The sequence below is a fragment of the Vitis vinifera genome, chromosome 6 (assembly GCF_030704535.1).
Source record: "Vitis vinifera cultivar Pinot Noir 40024 chromosome 6, ASM3070453v1".
Lineage (NCBI taxonomy): Eukaryota > Viridiplantae > Streptophyta > Magnoliopsida > Vitales > Vitaceae > Vitis > Vitis vinifera.
The window spans coordinates 23063891-23080097 of record NC_081810.1 but is presented as its reverse complement, the minus strand read 5'-3'; the positions used below and the strand labels follow the sequence as shown (position 1 = coordinate 23080097).

General features: G+C 36.7%; 2 protein-coding genes across 2 annotated transcripts; both read left to right on the top strand.

Moving 5' to 3' along the window:
• Window positions 1-759: 759 nt before the first annotated feature.
• LOC100265548 (protein TRANSPARENT TESTA 1-like) lies at window positions 760-4021 on the top strand. Its single transcript, XM_002277009.4, has 2 exons — window positions 760-1592; window positions 3165-4021. The coding sequence occupies exons 1-2, from the start codon at window positions 987-989 to the stop codon at window positions 3600-3602; spliced, it is 1044 nt and encodes a 347-aa protein (XP_002277045.1). The 5' UTR covers window positions 760-986; the 3' UTR covers window positions 3603-4021.
• A 6264-nt stretch (window positions 4022-10285) lies between these two features.
• On the top strand, window positions 10286-15359 carry LOC100251949 (protein ADP-ribosyltransferase PARP3). The gene is made up of 18 exons (XM_002274561.4): window positions 10286-10650; window positions 10893-11191; window positions 11275-11470; window positions 11572-11685; window positions 11761-11818; window positions 11905-11974; window positions 12341-12515; window positions 12625-12758; window positions 12843-13080; window positions 13190-13317; window positions 13414-13490; window positions 13589-13749; window positions 13834-14043; window positions 14148-14250; window positions 14341-14423; window positions 14511-14654; window positions 14747-14929; window positions 15034-15359. The coding sequence occupies exons 1-18, from the start codon at window positions 10645-10647 to the stop codon at window positions 15100-15102; spliced, it is 2448 nt and encodes an 815-aa protein (XP_002274597.2). The 5' UTR covers window positions 10286-10644; the 3' UTR covers window positions 15103-15359.
• Window positions 15360-16207: the final 848 nt, after the last annotated feature.

Genomic DNA, 16207 nt, shown 5'->3' with positions numbered 1-16207 from the left:
GATGTGGAACGAGGATCTCTGACCAAATGGAGTATTCTTCTGAGCTGGAAAAACACCCAGGGAATTGGTAGAAGTCGATCAATAATACAAAACTAAATTCGAATATCCCATCACGTTTTTTTTTTTTTTTTTTGTCAAATTGGGGATACAGTATGATATCCCATCACTCGGATCCGCAGCTTATATTGAAATTAAACGCGTAGACCCATCACCTTGCAGGTATATTTGGACCACCTTTGCCCATAAAATATAGATTATCTCGTCGAAATGGGGCTGTTCTTACATTCTGTGCAAGTACCCAATGTTTTTCTTTTTCATTTTTCATTTTTATTTTTTATTTTTATAGAATTCTTTTATGGGTTTAGGTATCTAAAATTGAAGAATGCTTTCTGACCTATCCTCTCTCTGACCCCTCCACATCTCACCTTAAACCAAAAATAATAAATAAATACATAAATAAATAAAGATAAGTCCCTTTCAGCATTTGAGTCCAGTGGCACGCAATGACGGTAGCATGTATAATAACAATTGTGTGCATGTGTGTGTACAATTTCATCATAAACAAGGAAAGGAATTGAGTGGCTTTGTTTGCTTTGAAGAAGTCTAAAATTTCAGGCTAGGTCATGGTGATGCAAGAATTAATAGGCTGAATTTTGAGTATTTGATTTGCTATTTTGATTTAAGACCAAAAGAAAAGAAAAGAAAATGTATATATATGTTAAAAAACAAATAGTGTGAAGACTATTTTGGGATTCCCTCCACACAGTGAGTCTGATTTTTGCATGTCATTTTCCAAACCCCACCACTAATCCCCTAATCTCTCTTTCTCTCTTTCTCTGTGTGACCAAATGAACGCCCAAGGGAAAAAAAGTTCCTAAAAGACAAACCAAACCACCTTTCATAAATCAACCATAAGTGCAAGCTTTCCCACAAAAGTTCTGGATATAAACCAATCTGAGCAGAGATTTCAAGGAATCCCTCAGAAGATGGGCATAAGGAACTACCATGTAGGTGATATGAATCTTTGCTTTCAGCCTCCAACCTTCATAGAATGGCTCAAACCATCATCCTCTATCCCCCCTCCTCCTCCTCCATCATCATCTTCATCTTCTTCTTCTTCTTCCTCCTCTTCTTTTTCTTCTTCTTCTTCTGTGCCTCTACAAGTTCATCAGTTCACAAACTCCATGATCAGTTCCTTGAAACTGCCTCTGTTTTACCAACAACAGCAAGAGTTGGCTCAGGAAACAACCCAGTGTTTGCCTCTTCTAAGCAGGTTTACAGAAACAAAACCCTTGAAGGAGGAAGATTTTGGAGTTCAAAAGGAGAGCGCTGGAATTAAAGAAGAGAAATTAGAGAAAGTTACGGTGGCCTTGCACATTGGATTGCCTAGTAGTACTGGAGATTCAGATGCTCAGAACAAGTCTTTTAACTTTAAGGAAGATCAGGAACCCACGAAGACGAGCTTTCATGGGTATTCTTTCAATACCGAGAGTAGGTTTTGGATCCCAACGCCAGCACAGATCCTTGTTGGGCCGATGCAGTTTGCTTGCTCCATATGCAGCAAGACCTTCAATAGGTATAATAACATGCAGGTTAGTAGAATCTTCTTGATCTCTCAACTTCCTATTCTTCTTCCTCCCTCTTTTTGTTCCCCTGGCTTCAAGTGAAATTTAGCTACAAACCTTCAATGGATGTCCATGCATGGCCCAAAATTCAGAAATTAATTATTAGATCTTGTTTAACTATTGTTTGTTGGTTTAAAGTTTTTTCAGTAAAGATGTCGGTAGGGTTAATACTCTCACTGTTTCTTTTGCAATGATAGTACTAGAGGTTAATGCAAATAAACCTCTTTTTACACATCTTTTCCCCTTCTCATAAGAGACAGACTGCCTCTATAATGGCATTAATTCAGTTGGAGCTTTTTTACTTTTTGCTTTGTCAGTTGGACAGCTTCTCAATTAAGTTGTGCATTCTGTGAGGATTTTGTGATGAAAATTCCATTAACAAAAGTTTTTGATATATTTGGTAAGAGGCATGGAAACAATTGGTACAAAGTAAAAGTATGTATCTTCAAGGAAATGTGTACTAAATATATGGAACACACAGATATCAAGCATAAGCACACACAGATGTCAGAAACATAATTAGCAGATAATAAGTCCAGCAAGAAGCTTCTCTTAAACTCAGTAAGCCTTAAATATCTCTCTGAAGAAAATGTATACCGTATATATCCAGATGGGAATAAACATCCCTCTCTAGATCACCAAGCAAAGAAAGAAAACTCCGCTCTTTGCAGTTATGAATGCTAGTGGGTTAGTCATTACATTTCAAGTCAGCTCCAGTATAATAGCTTCAAGATGTTTCTTCTTCCTCACTTTCATTTAGCAAGGTACTGTTACGTGCCAATTTGTAGTTGGTCTTCTGCACTACAGTCTAAAATATTTAATGGGGTATAATGGTTCGCTCTCATGTTTGTTTCACAGGGGTGTGCCTAAATTGTAACAATGAAAGAAGTCCATGTAGAGAGCAAAACTATTAGTCTACAATAAGCCCTTTTCCTTCCATTGATCAGAACTTGTTCATATAGCTATGAAAAAAAGACTAAATCTAGCTAGCCTCTAAAATTTGGAATGTAGTTAATTGCATATTTACCATAACATCCATGTTTAATTAATCTTCTTTTTTTTTCTCCATCGTTTTCCTTTGGGTTGAAGATTCGAGCAAGCAGGTAGTCTTGGAAAGGAAGGTTAATGGTGCATACATCTATAATGAATATAAATGGGATGCACAAAATGATTAAGGGTAGAAACAAAAACATAGACTTGCCAAGTAGTTACAGGCTTCTGCCAATCCCTATTGAGGGACAGTTGAGTATTATGCCAACCAAAATAACCAGGAATCCTTCTAGTTCGTCTTTGATAGTCCATTTTCTTGATCATACCCTTTTCCTATTGTTAATTACCCTCCTGAAATGAAAATTTCTTCCAAATCTATGTTTGATAATGTCGGTTCATGGATCCCTCCATTAGTCCATGTTGCGGAACAACCAACAAAATTTAGAATAAAGTTAACTGAGACATCATTAACATTTTCTTTTTCAGTTTAAAAATGATGTTGATTCTGCTAGATGTTGAGCACTTACCACATTCTTCTTGTGGTTACAGATGCATATGTGGGGGCATGGATCTGAATATAGAAAAGGACCAGAATCCCTCAGAGGGGCACAACCAGCAGCAATGCTGAGGCTACCTTGTTATTGTTGTGCTCAAGGTTGCAAGAACAACATCAACCATCCTCGAGCAAAACCATTGAAGGACTTCAGAACACTTCAAACCCACTACAAAAGAAAGCATGGAGCAAAGCCATTCATGTGCAGAAAATGTGGAAAAACATTTGCCGTGAAAGGAGATTGGAGAACACATGAAAAGAACTGCGGAAAGTTATGGTATTGCACTTGTGGTTCTGATTTCAAACATAAAAGATCGCTAAAGGATCACATAAGATCCTTTGGGAAGGGTCATTCTCCACATCCTTCTCATGAAGGCTTTGATGATGAGAAGGAGTGCATCACTGGGTCTGAAGACGAATATGTTCGCCTGTGAAGATTGCAGCAGTACCTTTTATTTTAGGTTTATCTAAAGATTTTAAGTATAGACACTGAAGGTTGAAGGGCTTTAAGCTTATGCTCAGTAACAAAAAATTCTCAAGTGCCTTCTGTAGGGAAGCACAACGGGAGGGGTTTGCTACGGAGCATTTGCTGGACAAAGAGCTATTAGTAGTAATTTTACGGTTTGTGTGCGAAGTGGTTTGGCAATAAGATGATTACCCCAAAGTCATGAAGTAGATGAATTTTCTTCTCTCTTGGCAAGGCCAAGTAGCTCCCCACTTATTTTTCAAGCTTTTGTCATCTACCCAAGGGAGAAAATTTATCCACTTCATTACTAAAGTAAGGGTAATCTAACATAAGTACTGTACTTCTCATAAAATATATATCAGTACTCTTTCTCTTTTCCTCTCTCAAGATCAAAATTTGGATGATCAGCTATATATACCTTATGTTAGTTTTCTCGTAATTAAGGATAACTTTCCGTAAGCATGCTAGACGGATGATATCATCCCTTTCATAAAACAGCTAAGAACTGGATAGTCATATGATCTTCAAACGCGGACACACACACACCCACGCAACTATAATATTGTCCTGTGACGAGAACTTGTGCTGAATGCATAAGCCTCTTTGAGAAGTACACTCTGATCAGAAGGGAACAAGTGATCAGAGTGAACTCTTTCTGCATACTTTTGAAGAAAGCCTTTTAACTAATCCCCAAAAGATGAAGCCAGCTAATTTAGTGACAGTAATAGCAGCAACAGTAGTAATACCAGTTTCACATAATGATATGTTCACAGTTATAAACTAAAGTCTCTGCACAACCAAAGAAAGCAAAGTTATCTTCCTACAATTGTTTAGCAGTTTCCCAGATATATAATTATGCAAATTTTGTTTTATCAGCTAGTCAATACACTCAGTATGAAAAAATAATCATGTGATACAGACATCCATGCTACAGTGACATGAATGTGAACGTTAAAACATATGTTATAGTATGATATAATAATTGACTGCAAGTAAAAGTCCTTCAATTATATTTCTATACATTATTTCCACTCTGAACCTAATGCGCCGCTTGTTTCTCTAGAAGGTCTCCGCAAGGAAAAGAATAGGAATATCGCTGTTATGTATGCATTTCTTTCTCCATTCAATTCTTTGTGCTAACAAAACGAAGCACATAGCAAAATATATATATATCATATTTGATATAATATATGCTTTCCAACCTTGATGATAGGATTGTCACGGCGGAAAATGAATAAGGTGGAGACTTTTGTGAGAGTCCAAGTTGGAGGCCATAACAAACCCACCACTAACTGATCATTAACATAAACTAGAGACTGCTTTTAGACTTACATTAAGGAACTTGATCCAATATACCTAATAGCTTGAGAAGCCAAAAGGGTGTGTTCTTGCTGGTGTGAAACGGGCATATGCATTATGATCCCCCCCCATTTTTTTTTTTTCTATATGAAAGCATAAGAGAGGGTGGGGCTGAAATGTGGTTTCTTTTGAGGTAGGCTTGACCAGCAGAAAAGGTATTGGAAAAATGTGAGAGGGGGTTTGATCTTTGAAGATAAAGGTGAAGAGGAGGGGGATCCGCCACTATGGTTTGTCGGAAGAGAGAATTTTAAGGTGAAAGGAACAGCCTCTGGGTTTAACTCAACTCGAATAGGCTATGTGGGGTTGCACCCATGTGGGGAAGCTTGTATGAGCCAATAGTTAGTTTTTTCTCAATCCACCGAGGGCGTCTTCCAGGACAAAAGCTTTGCTAGCTCTGAGTGCAATATGAGCCACAAACAACAGGAAAAGTACATTTTCTGCATATCAGCAACAATAACTTATTATAAGCTTTTGTGAAAACTCAATAACCTAGATCAGATTTCTGCTTGTCTCTTGCCTTACTCCCAACGACAGAGCCCAGCCTCACCAGAGTAGTTTGAGTCATGCTTGGTATCATTTAGAAAATCTTTGGTTAACCGAAAAATTGAGGCAAAATGTGAGGGTAAGAAAATGAGGAAAAGTAGAAAGAAAATAAATTTAAAATTAATAAATTATTCTTATATTTTATTTCAAACTCATGTTACTTATTTTAATTATATTAATTATATCAATATTAAATAAAATAAAAATTTGCAACCTTTTAACTAATCTTAATTATATTTTATTTTCTTTAATATTTTTCACGATAAAATCAAATTTAAGAAAATTATATACATTTTTTAATTTTTTTTTCTTTGATACTTTCTTAAAATTACCAAACTCAATCTTTAATTAGCATGTGGAATGGCATTTTTCATGTGATGCCAAGCATACGTAACACAAGGTATAATTAATTTTATACGCAACAACTATTGCTGCAAATCATCATAACACGATGAACAAAAAAAAGTCCTACAAGATTGTCATAGTTTCTTGGTATAATAATTTTTTTAGAAAAAAAAAAAAAAGGAAGGGGAAGTTACAACGTTAAGGAGTTTTAGTTTTTTAAAAATAAAAATAAAAATATTAAACAAATGTGAAGAGTCTATAGAAGAGAACCAAAGAAAAATGCTAAGAGAGAATAGAAATTAGACGTGGAAAAGATACTTTTTAGATGTGGAAAAGAAATTTGTTTTTGTTCATCCAACTAGTAGATGGTTAGGAAGTCAAGAAAAAAAATGGAGAGACTTTTTAATTGAAACACATTAATGGTAGTGCGACAAGTGTAATTTAATGATTAACCAAAACAAAGTCTTTGTGAGTGAGAGTTTTTATTATTATTTGAGAGAAATTTACATATAATAAAATTCTAAAATAAATATAAATATTTAGTTTGAAGAAAAATTCTACATATTTAAGAAGTAAGGTTTTGTGGAAAAATATAAATATAAATAAATAAAAATTAAATTTTAGTTGTTCAGTAAAAGAATGTTGTACAAAATGGAAGGGAAAATTAGGGGAAAATAATTAGATAGAATTTATAATAAAATGAAAAAGTTTTAAGAGCAAAAAAAAATGGTGATATTTGCTATGGTTAGATAGGTCGGCAATGATTGAAGCAATAGAACAAAAAAAAAAATAATTAAGATAGTTGGAAAAAAAAATAATATGTTGATATAATTGATTAAAGCCATACTCTGCATAAAAATAGTATCAAAAATCGCATCTTAAGTTTGAGCATATCAATAAAAGCATCATTCAACTAAGCAATTATATGACATCTTGTGTATGCTCAATTTTCTCATGTTTTCTTTTAGTTTTTGATGTTTACAACCATATTTCATGAATAATGATGACCTTAATATCCTCTTGAGGCATACTAGATGTGAGAATAAACGATAAATTGAACCAAAAAACCGAAATTGCAAGGAGTTCTCGGGTATAGTTTCTGTCCAACCAATAAAATGTCTTGAGGTGGTTGAAGAGACTAGACATGTCCAATCAAGCTAAAATAAATTTTGTTGAATTTTTCACTTTCCAAACTTAAATCTCATCAAATTTCATAATTTTAAGAGGTCAAGAGGGTGTCACCAAGGGCCCCATAAGGGCACCACTCCCTAGTAGTGTCACCCTCTTATTTTAAGGAGCGCATCATTGCAACCCATAAGTGACCTTTTTTATGTTTAAATCCAAGGAAATGGGCTAGGCCCAATGGCTTACTAATTCCAAATCATCCTGGGGCCTTTTTTATGTGAATGAGAGGCTCTCACGTGGGGGAACTTAGGGCTAAATATAAAAAGAGGAATAGGTAGCCATTGAAGGGGTTCAAATCTTCTGCCTTAGGGGGAAGTTCTTGCACATTCTTGCAGTCAACCTTGGGAAGAGGAGATCTTAGATACACTTTTGTTTTTAGGTTTCTTTTAATTTTTTTTGGTCTTGCTTTAGATTATTTCATTTGTCTTGATTTGGTTTTATTTAAGGTGTAATTGAATATTTTCAATAGTCTTGATTATTGCAATTTCATATTTGATTTAAGATTTCAACTTTCAATTTCTTATTCTTCATTTCAATCTTTCAAGTTAATTTTTATTCTATGTCTATTGAGTAGTCATTTAAGGTTGAGGAAAGGGAGCCTTAGGGCATCCCTTTCCACCAGTGGAGTGGCTTTGCTCATAAGGTATTTATCGTTTTAATTTACCTATTACTTGAATCCTTTTTATCTAAATGAAGGCAATATTTCTTAATATTTGACAATTGGAGTTTAGGGGTTGCTTTAGGGTATCCCAAGTGTTTAAGGGTTAAACTCTTTTGACTTAGAATGATCATTATTGAGCCCTTAATGCTTAAATTTAACAAATAGAAGAATATAGAGCCTTTTTTAAATCACCAAACTTTTATATATTTGGAAATTGAACTTAGCAGTCTCTTTAGGGTATTTCAAGTGCTTAATAATGAAGTCATCTTAACTTGTAATGATCACTATTCAGCCTTGAATGTTGTGATTTATAGATGAGATATTGGGCTAAATGAAACCATCAAATTTTTATACCTAATTAGAAATTGGAGCGTAAGGTCCTATATAGTATTCCAAGCACTTAATGAGAAAGTCATTTTGACTTGAAACGGCACTATGTAAGCCTAGGACAATAATTTTCAAATCACTAATTTTGTAGGAAAACTGGGATTATGTAAAGGGGATCCAATTGATAAGTGAACACTTCTAGTTAAAATATTGATAACAAAGATCATTCCATGGTAAGGAAGGGACCCTAGGGAATTACCCGTCATTAACTATTAGTTACAAATTAGTTAAGATTATATTTAATCGATTCTTGTTTTTCCCATAACAACTTTCCAACAACTTTCTTGCCCAGAGCAAGAATTTAAGAAAAAGTTTTCCACCATTCCACCACTGCTTTTTTCAATATCACTTCCCTAAGGTTCAATACTTGACTCACTAGGTTTCTAAAGCTACAACTGCACCCCTATGCTTAGGGGAATGCCAATTTATACAGATTTCAAGGCATTCAATAATACTATAAATCAGGATGAAGAAGAAAAATAAATAAATTCTTAAATATAAAATTAATTATTGTAGGAATATATTAATAACATGTGATATAAAACTCCTGTTAGGTTGAAATAGGTTTTTATTAATGAGATTTATCTTATTTGTTTAGGTAAACTCTAAGTTTAATCAACTTATTTTCTCTATTTGGCTTTTTACCTTTACATCAAGTAAGAAATTATGACCCTTCAATATTTTTTGAAATGTTATTTTTCTAAAAATGTAGGAAAATATTTTTCCATTATGAAGTCAATAAGATAGTCATCGACTTGATAATACCATCTGATTTGCTAGTTCCTTCTAAATTGAAGGGTCATTTGTTTCCAAAGGTCCCACTAGTTTAGGAAAAATTTGTTTATGTTTTATACGTTTGAAGGTTATGTTATGTATTATTTTACATTTATTTTCATAAGATAACTTCTTAGTATATTCTTTATTAAGCTAAAGTTTACTATCTTTGCTTTTGAAAACCCCTTTTAGGTAACCTAGATGTAGATGACAATGAGTGACATCAAGGTTAGGAAGGGTTCTTGTTAATTTAATTTTTGTTTGACCTTAAAGCCTTTATTTAGACATATTGATTTGGATTATGTGTTATGTTTTAATTATCATATTAACTTGATCTAAATTTAATATTTTATAGTTATGTCAATTATTAAACCACCATCTTAGAAAGATACTTTCAACTCTATGAGTTCACTATAAAAGGAGAATATGTCTTTTGTTTATTTTGACTATTCAGTCATTTTGCATAATTTACCTTTTTGTGTATATTCTTTGTCTTGATTCTCAATTTTTCCTAAAGAGAATATAAAAAATTATTGATCCACAATAATGAAGTTTCATATTTGAATATATATATATATATATATATATATATATATATATATATATATATATATATATATATATAAAAAGCTGAAAAAAACATAAATTGGACTTTTAATTAGTGGTGTACATATGATGCTAATATGCCTAATGCCATGGCCAAGTGGAAGCCATGTCCATACCCTCAAACTATAATACAGGGTGTTGCCACGCCCAGCAGCAGACAAACTATTATGCAACTACATGATATTGACGCTTCCGGCTTCTCTAACCTTTAGTCACAGCCATTGGCCGCTGCTAAAAGGCCTTCTTCTTGTAGTGAAAGTGGACAAGCTCTGTTTAATAAAGGTTAGGAGTGAAATATTCTGAAGGACCAACAGAGAGATAGCAAAATGATCTTATCCAATAAATTGTAGAATCTTTTTTTAAGTGTAGGCGTTACATGGTAAGTAGATTGGTCATGTTAAAAAATAGTTCAATAGAACGAGATCCAATTGGTCAATAACTTGGACATATTTGGTCACAATTTTAGCTTTCTCTAGGCAATTTTAGCCAAAAGAATATCCAAATTTTATGTTGATAACGTGATTATATGGGGCCAAAGCCGGAGATCAGAATTCAAATTCTCAGATGGACTGGTGTTGTCTGGAAGCAATCCCATTCCCACCCAAATACAGCCAAGAGAATGAGAGACAGAAACCAAAATTTGCAACAAAAATACACCAATCTCCACCACCCAACCCCAATTCCAGAATCCACCTTGCAACCCACTACCTGCCGACACTCACACACACAATAATTCAAATACCAACCCATTCACACTCTCACACGCAGTTTCCCTAATTCAACATCCCTAGTGGAAGGCCCGGTCACCCAGCAAGCTGCCAACTCACACCACCAGCTGTCACAATGCAAGGCAGTGAATATTACCCAGTTGGCCACGTGGCATTCCTCCACTTCCATGCATGCTAACACATGGTGTTTCCTGGGCAAGACACAGGAGCCGAGCCGTTTTTACAAAAACTATCTACGTGTCCGTCCATGGAGGTTTGTCATCACTCCACCTTCATCACCTTTCTACTAGTTATATTCCTGTTTATCTACAGCTGCAATCTTGGAGTCCTTAACTTTGGTCATCTGTTTCGTTTCTTGGAAAATATTATTCACCCCATTTTCTTTCTGGAGAGACCAAAAGAATAAACACCCACCTCAGAAGATGAAGGTTTGTTCTCCTTTTTTAGTCTTGTTTGCCCCAAATGATGAGTGTTTTACAAGCTTTCTTTGGTTTTTACTAATGTTGAAAATTTTAACTTATTTTCATTTTTATTATTATTACCTAACTAAGAGGTGTGTTATTGAGATGGGGAGGGTTTGTGGGAGGTTTACCAACCAAAAGAAAGATAAAGGTATATTATTTCTATGAACAATCACGTCTTAAATGGTGGGTGCTGTGGAAACGTGAAGGTTCATGAAACAAGGCCCCAAGCTCATGCAAATGCTGAGGAGGAGAAAGCAGGAGGGAAGAAGCAGAAGGCAGAGAACAAGACACATGAAGCTGAGCAAGCCCAGAAGAAGGCCAAGCCCGAAAAGGAGGACAAGGACAATGGACAGAAAAATGGGAAATCTGCAGCTGAGATTGCTAAAGAGTTTGAGCAGTTCTGTAAAGCTACCAGTCAGCACCTGTCCATCAAGCAGATGAGGGAAATCTTGGAAGCTAATGAGCAGGACCATTCTGGGTCTGATGATGCTGTTGTCCCCAGATGGTTAGTTATCTTCCTGTCTCTACCATGCAAAAGCTTTATTCCACGGAGTACTTGTTGATGCTCTAAATATCATGTTTGGACAGCCAAGACATGATGTTTTATGGGGCACTGGAGAAATGCCCAGCCTGTGATAACACTTTCGAGTGCACTGGCGACAACTATGTCTGCACTGGAGCCTTTAGTGAATGGTCTTCATGCACCTACAGCACAAGGGACCCTGTGAGGAGGAAAGAACCAGTCAAATTACCCGACTCGGTCAGGGAGTCCTCTGCTTTTGAGGTGATCATCAGCCTAATCCATCTTGGTTTCAGCATTGATTAGCCCAATGAGTTCAGGGATTTCAATATTTCATTGAACCTTCTTTCTCTTTACTCTCATAGTTGATAAAGAACCATCAGGAACAGGGTAACTTCCCTCGCAGGAATTTAAATCCTACGGGCAAACCTTTCACTGGAATGCTGATTTGTCTCTCGGGTCGTCTTTCTAGAACACATGTAAGTAGTCCCCTCTGCATATTCTTTGGGCATGATACAATGTCTGTATGATATAATGTTTTGTTTTGTTATAAGCATTACTGGAGAACAAAGATTGAAGAACATGGAGGGAAGGATGCCAACTCTGTCCTTGGTAATTTTGTCTACTCTTTAGTGACATTTCAATTGATATTTGTTCACTGGTTTTTATTACATGCACTGTTTTGACCATCTCTGCAGGTGCGACTTGTCTGGTTGTCTCGCCTGCTGAGCGAGAGCGGGGTGGCTCTTCCAAAGTTGTGGAAGCAATGTCGGTATTAAGATGTTTAACCATATATATGCATCCAGTATTAAAATCTTGTCCAAAGTTGTAAAAGCAATGGCATTATCGTTTTGTATACATCTGCACAGGCAGTCATATGCGTGCATATAAAAGACATGTTTATTCTACTAGATCATGAAATATCGTTGTTGCTATGGAATCTGTATGTGCATAAAACAATTACTTTTTCTGAGTCCTCGCATATCAAATTTTTAAGTGTTGATAGTTGGTAGTTGGTTCCCTCTCAAACTGTCTGTTAGTTTGGTGTAAATTTTCCATGGAAACCCACAGGCCATATGATCCTCATTGCTGATACAGTACTTGAGATTTAAATACCATTTAAAATTGAAACAGGGAGAGGGGAATACCGGTGGTAAGGGAAGCTTGGTTGAGTGACAGCATTGAGAAACAAGAAGCTCAGCCTCTGGAAGCTTATGATGTTGTCAGTGACCTGTCTGTTGAGGGCAAAGGAATTCCATGGGATAAACAGGATCCCAGTGAAGAGGCACTGGAGTCTATTTCAGCAGAAGTAATTTCTCTCAACTAGTTACATGTTAGGAAACATTTAGAAATTTCATCCATTCCATATGGAGAGTGAATTCCAGGATTTTTAGTAATGACTTGATCTGTGGGTGCAGATCAAGCTATATGGGAAGAGAGGCGTATACAAGGATTCCAAGTTGCAGGAGCAAGGAGGAAAGATCTTTGAGAAAGATGGGATATTGTACAACTGTGCCTTTTCCATTTGCGACCAAGGCAGAGGAGTGAATGAGTAACCTATATAAACCCCCTTTTTGGTTAACACTGTTTTCTATTATATGACTTTGCGTTCAATTTCTAAGTTAAATTGGTTCAGCTACTGTATTCTGCAACTGATCATCGTTCCGGAGAACCAGTTGCATCTGTACTACAAGAAAGGGAGAGTTGGTGATGACACCAGAGCAGAGGAAAGGGTGGAAGAATGGCAGAATGTGGATGCTGCTGTGAAGGAGTTCGTTAGACTTTTTGAGGAACTAACTGGTAATGAGTTTGAACCATGGGAGAGAGAGAAAAAGTTTCAAAAGAAGCTATTAAAGTTCTACCCAATTGACATGGTATAATGTTTTGTGTCCCTTAGCAGTGTAGTCTTTTAGCTTCAGCAGAGGGCGTATTGCCCTCCTCTCAAAAGTGTTGCACTAATATGGGGCTTTTTTTATTGAATAGGATGATGGTGTTGATGTGAGGTATGGAGGGCTTGGCCTTCGGCAGCAAGGGGTAGCAGTCGCACACTGTAAACTTGAGCCATTGGTCGCAAATTTCATGAAGGTTTTGTGCAGTCAGGAGATCTATAGGTATGATCCTACTCTAGATTGTTCCTGGTTTTTCCCTTCATTTCTGTTTTGAAAGGGTTGCTATGGTCAGTGGCATATCATTATTTCTGAACCCAGATATGCTATGATGGAGATGGGCCTAGATTCCCCTGACCTGCCAATGGGGATGCTCTCTAATATCCACTTGAAAAGATGTAAGAACTCCCAAACCCCACCCCACTGCATCTTTCCTCTCCGTTTTTACCTCCTGTGGTCCTTTCTCAATATTCACAAGATTATCTCATGTCATCAGGTGAGGAGGTTCTCCTAAACTTCATAGAAACTGTGAAATCAATAAAAGAGATGGACATAAAGGCCAAGGCTACTTGGTCAGATTTCAGCCAGAGATGGTTTACTCTCTTGCACTCAACTAGACCTTTCATCTTTAGAGATCATCAAGAGATTGCAGATCATGTGAGGGAACTAGGCTTATCACCAAGTCACATATGACATCATGATTCCCTCACCTCTCTATTAACTAGTCCTCATGACTTGTAGGCTGCAGCTGCATTGGAGATTGTTCGAGACATAACAGTAGCTTCACACCTTGTTGGAGATTTGACTGGCTCTACTCTTGATGACCCATTGTTTGATCGGTATAAGAAACTAGGTTGCTCAATATCCCCACTGGAGAAAGACACTGATGACTATAGGATGATCCTCAAATACCTGGAGAAAACTTATGAACCTGTCAAAGTTGGTGAAATTGTAAGTTGTACCTTTACTCTAATGCAAGATTAGTCAAATTCCTTGTCCCCAACAGTCATGACCCTCTTTCCATTTTTGTGGTTTTGGTGATCTCTGTTTTCCAGAGCTATGGAGTATCAGTTGACAACATATTTGCTGTTGAACCGAGCGCATGCCCTTCCCATGATGAAATGAAGAAGTTACCAAGCAAAGTCCTGTTATGGTGTGGTAAGATTCTGCATTTTGGTTCATATTACTGTTTCCTTGTATTTCATTTTGGCATTATTTAGTCTTCAATATCTATTTATTCTCTATCAGGCACCCGAAGCTCAAATTTGATGAGGTACTTGAATAAAGGGTTCTTGCCAGCGATATGTTCTCTCCCAGTCCCAGGTTATATGGTATTTATCAGTGATCAGAAACTAAAGCTTTCACTGCAACTGTAATTTTTCATAGTATATATGCTAAGTGTATGGGCTTTCTATCAGTTTGGCAGGGCAATTGTTTGTTCTGATGCTGCAGCTGAAGCTGCTAGATATGGGTTTACAGCTGTGGACAGGCCAGAAGGTTTCTTGGTTTTGGCTGTTGTTTCTCTGGGAGACCAAGTCAATGAGTATAAGAATCCACCTGAGGTATGTGAACTTGGTTGCCAAGCTATAGAATGAACGAAATATTTTGCTCTCCCCATGGAATCCTGGAAAGCCTTACAAATTAATAAAAGCAGGAGACAAAGTCATTGGAAGAGAAGCAGCTAGGGGGGAAAGGTTTGGGGAGGAAAAAACCAGATGAAAATGAACACACTGTTTGGGAAGATGACGTCAAAGTACCTTGCGGACACCTGATCCCTTCAGAGTATAAAGACAGCCCTCTTGAATATAATGAGTACTGTGTCTATGATCCAAAGCAGGTAATTAGGTTCATGGCAGGTTTTGGTTCAATAAGCTATCCTAAACTCTGTAGGAGATATTCCAACTGAATTGGACTGAATTGGTTACACTTATGTACTTACAGGTGAGCATAAGGTTCCTGGTGGGAGTGAAGTATGAAGAGAGAGATGTTGAGATGGACACAGCAGAATGAAGAAGTTACATGGATGTGGTAAGGAAATGAAGCAGCACTAGAGCATAAAAGGGTTTTGTATGGGTCTTTCTGTCTCCCATCTTTGTGGATGGCGGATTGGTGACCCCCTTTCAGTTTCCTTTGGAGGGGTTAACTTGTTATTTTGGTTTCAATCATCAAAACCCCTCTGCCTTTCACTTTATATCCTGAGCCCAGTAAATTGACTTGTTTTGTTGTTTATAATCATCAACATTCCTCTGGCTTCAGCTTTTACACAACACCATCTTCTAAATTTCTTTTGTTCAAATAATTGGCAACTCATAGGAGATTGAATCTAAACATGATTTCACTGTCCTTGATGACCAATGATGGTTCACCCCGAAAGAGCTTTCAAGGGACCAGAATGGCTCCTCATATGGAGGTGATTTGAGAATGCTAAATGCTACAAAGGGATGGTTCTTATTTGGACCTTACAGGAAGGGTTCGGGGATTTCAGAATATCTAATGCTAGTTGGGCGTGGGGGCTGGGCGATTTGTTTGGTAGGGACGATGTTGGTAAATAACAAATTGCTACTGGGTATCTCAAATTAAGAGGGGCATTCATCTAATTATTCATTCGAGAATCAGTCTCACAGTCTCTCTGGTGTCCAAGACCCTCCACCTAGTAGCGGGCCAAGAAAGGAGTGTAAGGAGGCAGTAGGAACTTCCCTGGAGAGAGAAGAAATAACTTAAACCTTCAACTAGCAATCTGACTTCAGTAGAGAATGACTCGGAGCCAAGATTAACAGCAGCTACCTCATGACAACCTTTATGGCTGATGAGGAGCCAAAACAAGCCAGAAAAATGTGGTGCTTTCCAAAGTATCTGAGGCAAGAGAATCAAGTGGAAGACGGGGGAATCCTTCCTCTGCATAAAATACTAAATCAGCCCTATAATCGCATGGAACTCTTACACTTTTCATATTTTCTGTTACCTACCACTCAAAACCATCTTATAATCCTGCTGAAAACAAATTGTTTTTTTCTAGTTGGTTTAAGGTATGAAACTTAAAGGTAATCATATAAAAAAAAACAGTTAACAAAAAGTTGAAACAGTTGATAAGCTGTACAAGAAGACAAAAGGCAAT